The sequence below is a fragment of the Fulmarus glacialis genome, unplaced genomic scaffold, assembly GCF_000690835.1.
Source record: "Fulmarus glacialis isolate BGI_N327 unplaced genomic scaffold, ASM69083v1 scaffold43397, whole genome shotgun sequence".
Lineage (NCBI taxonomy): Eukaryota > Metazoa > Chordata > Aves > Procellariiformes > Procellariidae > Fulmarus > Fulmarus glacialis.
This window is the reverse complement of record NW_009222118.1, coordinates 2164-6493: the sequence shown is the minus strand read 5'-3', so window position 1 is coordinate 6493 and position 4330 is coordinate 2164. Positions and strand designations below refer to the sequence as shown.

The following is a 4330-nucleotide window of genomic DNA, read 5'->3' as shown; positions in this document are numbered from 1 at the left end:
AGAGTTTTGAGGAAACAAAAAGCACCCTATTTCTCCCAGGGAGGTAAAGAAATACTCTATTACTTGCTAGATTCTGTGGGAGTTTGCCATCAGATATCTTTTGTCTGATTACAAAAGGATATAAATATAGATTGATAGAACTTTAAAGCAAAAGGCACTAGTTTGGGAGCAGCTGGGTGGAAAGTAGAAGTGCTGTCAGCCCTCATGTTTCAGGGTGAATCAACTGCTGCGGTGTACAGGATGGCCCCAGGCTTCCCCTCTTCTGTGCGCAGCAGTGGAAGCGCCCTGTGGACAGCATCTTTCCTCAGAGACCCTGGAGAGCTACCAGTCCTGGACAAGGCACTCTGGGCAGGAAGAGCACTGTCTTTGCCAACAGGGCAGGACCCCAGCACACCAGCCTAGGGAGATCTGTTGTTCTGCTTGAAGAGGAAAGTAGGACCCCAGCAGTGCAGCATTTTGAAGGGTCAGTCGAAGTGCTGATCATTTTGGATGTGGGACGCACCTTGAAAGCCAGATGCGATGCAGTTCTGAGCCCATTCTATTTTTTTCTCCCCCATTTGTTCCAGGATGCTCAGGTTCTGCAAAGACAAGCGATCTCCAGGTTAGATTGACCACTGCTGGCTGGATCTTGCCCACTGCCTCGTTCAGTGGAGGAGAGGGGAGATGAGGAGTTGCCAAGCCTGAACCCTCAGCCTGAGTTCAGCCTGCTGGGTCAGCCCTGACCTCACCCTCACTGAATCATGCATCCTGCCATATCTCTCTCTTGGGACTGTCCTTCTGTAACAGCTGCCAGGGTATCCCTTTGCCTCTGCCCTTTGGATTGCTCAATTGTCTTCTTCCTAAAACATCCTAGACCCAGCAGTGAAACCATATGGGTTCAGCTGTTTCTGGAAAGAACCCTGGGGTGCTATAGGATTTTCTTTGTAGGAAATACTGTATTCTTGCCATTGGCAGATCAGGCAGAGGCTAAGCAAAGATTTCATCTGCTAACACACAGTCTTAAGGTCTGCCACTCTGTTGGCTGGCAACAATTTAAAGAGACTGAGCTTTTCAGAGATACAGACTCCTGCAAACCCATCCTGGTTTTCTCATTTGCACGGATATGACAAGGCAATACCTGGAGTGGCTGAATGCCAGAGACAATGTGATCAGCGATCATTCTGACTTGAGCTCTCTTCTTCGGATCTTGGGGCAGGAGCCTGGGGTTAGGACGGGTGTCTTCTAGGTAATGAATTATAGCTAGCTGTAATGAACAAAGAGATAAGGGGAGGTTATGGGAGAGCCAAGGAAAAGTTCGTATCCTGAACACCTGGGAAAGGGGAGCTGATCCAAGAGAATACAACAGTTTTTGAATGAAGTTTGTTACCAATCCAAGCAACAGAATATCCCCTTCGATGTCTGCTTGGGACCTTGTTGTCATTTAGCCCAGCTGTAATTTCAGGTAAACCCTGGCACAGCCATCTAAGTCAGACTACAAACTGCTCAGTGAAAGGTGGAGTTACAAACTAAAGCTGAATTGAGCTTAAATGCTTGACAGCAGTTTCTGAGCAGAGGCTATGTGCTATTTCTGCTCCCAAGTGGGATTGTTTACCACAAATGCCATCTCTTTTCCAATGCACAGATGAGAGCTCCGGGGGAAAAGATGGGGCAAAGCCATCCTCTCCAGACCGGGCAGCAGGCTGGAGTGAATGGTTGACAGGGATGTGGCTGGAAACTCACTGACTGAGAAAGGGTGATGCCATCAATTTTCAAGGCTGGGACTTGCTGCATTGGATTCACTGCCTTGAATTCAGCAGAAAACTGTGGAAACAAACCTGAGATTACTCTACTGCAACAAGAAATTCTTCTTCCTTGTTTTCTTCCCCTAGAACCCAGTTAGCAAATAATTTTTTTTTCCTGGCTTATCCCTGTACCTCAGTACTAATGTTTGCATAAGTTACGCTGTACTATTAGCCTACAGCAAGCTCTCACTGGGGCTCACGGATCACCGCATCCAGGGCCAGACTGCCTTACCTCTTGATAAACCATCAATATAAAGCTCAGGATGGTCAGTACTACAGCAGTGTCACTATTACTGTTCTAGGTCTCCAACTCCGTCTTGGCACATCAAGCCAGTGGTACTACGCGGTGCACAACTCGCCGCTATGGCCCCCCGAATAAGTTCTCAGTGAAGATCTCTTCTGGCAACCCACTGTTTCCTTTGGCAGGCCCTTTGTAGCCCCTTGCTATATCATTTAGCATCTTTTGGACACATACCCCCTGCCACACACACACTTTCTGGTGCTAATTGAATGAGGTTGAGTCTGTGTTTAAATTGCAGTGCAGCTTCTCTGAGTCTGTGCACCAGATATGTTCAGTTTTATCATGCTAAGCAGGAGCAAAAGATCTTCAGCCTTATGAAATTCAGTCACAGATGTTTAAGAAAGGAAAAAACTTTCAGTCTCCTGCAGTCACCTTCGCCCTCTGTCTTGCATGCCAGGGAATACTGGCTGAAAGCAACTATTAATTACAGAGAAGTGGTGAGGAATTCAGTGACTTTGCCTGTGAACTTTCTAGTGCTAATCCCAATTCTCCCAATGATCCCCAAGTTCAGTACCCCTGGAGAGAGCAATGGTAGCTGTATCCTTACCTGCTGCCCCCCGTCCTTCAGGAGGTTCACTGGCACCAGGTCATAGGAAATCCCTTTCAGAGCCAGTGCTAGGAAGAGCAGAGTGTACAGCTTCAGAGAGGCACATTGAGACTAGTTTCATTGGTAATGGGCTCAAGGAAATGTTACCATCTCCATTTGAAAAAAAGAATGGCTTTAAAACCAAAAAAGACCCTATCCCTCAAGAAAGATGGCCTGAGTCCACCGAGAAGATAGTGCTCTGGCAAATGAAGGACCAAGGCACTAAAGATCAGTCCTGACAAAAACACTGCATTTTTCAAAATAAGCTTTGCCACTCTTTGCAGCACAGCCCCTCCTGATTTGGCTTATAGAGGGCAGGGGGCCCTGTGCTCACCCGCAAAACCTTGCTTAAGACTGTTTCAGTACAAGTAGGGACCATTCCCAGCCCTGGTCAGCTCTGAAGACCTGGGCAGACGAGACTCTGAGGCAGTATCCGTGTAAAAACAGAGTGTAGGGCCCCTCTAGATAATGTGGAAGAAACAGCCATCCGTTAGCTTTACGAAAGGAGTAATTCCCTCTGACTAGCTGCAGGCTGAGCGAAACCCTCCTGTCTGTTCCTCTCCCTTCCCCCTGAGCCAGGTAAGCTGTGGTATTCCCTTCCCCCCGGCTGGGGAAATGCCTCACTGTTCCAGGTTCATGTTTGCTGATATCTCTCTTAATAAGTGACTGATTAATCGGTTAGTGAAGGGGAGGATACTGCAATAACACCAAGACAATAAAAGAGAGATCAACACTGGATCTTACCGATTCTTACTCTCCAAGAGCAGGAACTTCGGAAATAGCTATAAAGTATCGGCTAAGAAGAGAGAGAGAGAGAGAGAGAGAGAGAGAAAGTGGTTACATGGTGGGAACACCAGACTATTGTAAGGAGAACAATGCATGAACAGAAGGCATTTCAGGAGCTGTAAGACAGGGAAGAGCAACGTTTGGGGGAGAGAGGGCTCCTTTCTGAAAGTGACTGTTCCTATTTTGGGCGTACAGGTAGTATCACTGTCTTTCATGCTGGCCCTCTGAATATTTAGTTGCACCTGATGTTTCCAGCAATGCACAAGTGACCTTAAAATTACCGCCTACAAAGCTTCCCTCTTCGTCCCTATCAGATGTTGCTAACTTCTATCCCATATTAGATTTTTGAAACAAATTCCCCACTGATTGTGCCAAGCACCTGCACTGGGTATTTGCGTGGCATGAAATAGCTTTTCCAGCCATGCAGGGCAGGGCCAGGCCTCTTTCCAAACAGCTTCTGCTGTTTGAGATGAAGGCCAAGAGGGCAGACAATTCATCTCTACCTCAACTCCAGCACGGAGGCGGCTTTCCCGGATGCTTCCACCCTGTCCAAGGTCTCACCTTTTCAGACGCCATAGTCAACGTGTGCAATCTACTCCAGGAAATAAAAACAACCTCTTCGCTTTCCCTTTTAACTCAGTTGGGATGGGGGAAGGCTTCTCTCCTACAGCCAATGAGAAAAGGACTATGCCCCCTAATCTGTGCCCAGGACATAAAACCCAACCAGTCAGATTCAATCCTGAGCAACTACAGTATCCGCTTCTCCGTGTGTTGTGCTGCAGCCCCAGCCCTGAGATCAGAACCATTAACCGGCTTTGAGGTTGGAAGCACGCTTAGGGACCATCCTTATTTCCCTAGTTTTTTCTCCAGAAATAA

At 47.5% G+C, this 4330-nt stretch overlaps 1 protein-coding gene across 2 annotated transcripts in view; it reads right to left on the bottom strand.

Moving 5' to 3' along the window:
- The window catches only part of GSTZ1 (glutathione S-transferase zeta 1), a 6693-nt gene extending 2663 nt beyond the window's left edge, over window positions 1-4030 (bottom strand). The window contains exons 1-6 of one of the 2 annotated variants that reach the window (XM_009581347.1): window positions 4016-4030; window positions 3413-3464; window positions 2630-2697; window positions 1720-1800; window positions 1118-1243; window positions 503-578 (exon numbers count right to left, since the gene is read on the bottom strand). In XM_009581347.1, the coding sequence (XP_009579642.1) occupies window positions 503-578; window positions 1118-1243; window positions 1720-1800; window positions 2630-2697; window positions 3413-3464; window positions 4016-4030 (418 nt within the window). The remainder of the gene's footprint in view (window positions 1-502; window positions 579-1117; window positions 1244-1719; window positions 1801-2629; window positions 2698-3412; window positions 3465-4015) is intronic. The other variant, XM_009581348.1, reaches the window with a different exon arrangement.
- Window positions 4031-4330: the final 300 nt, after the last annotated feature.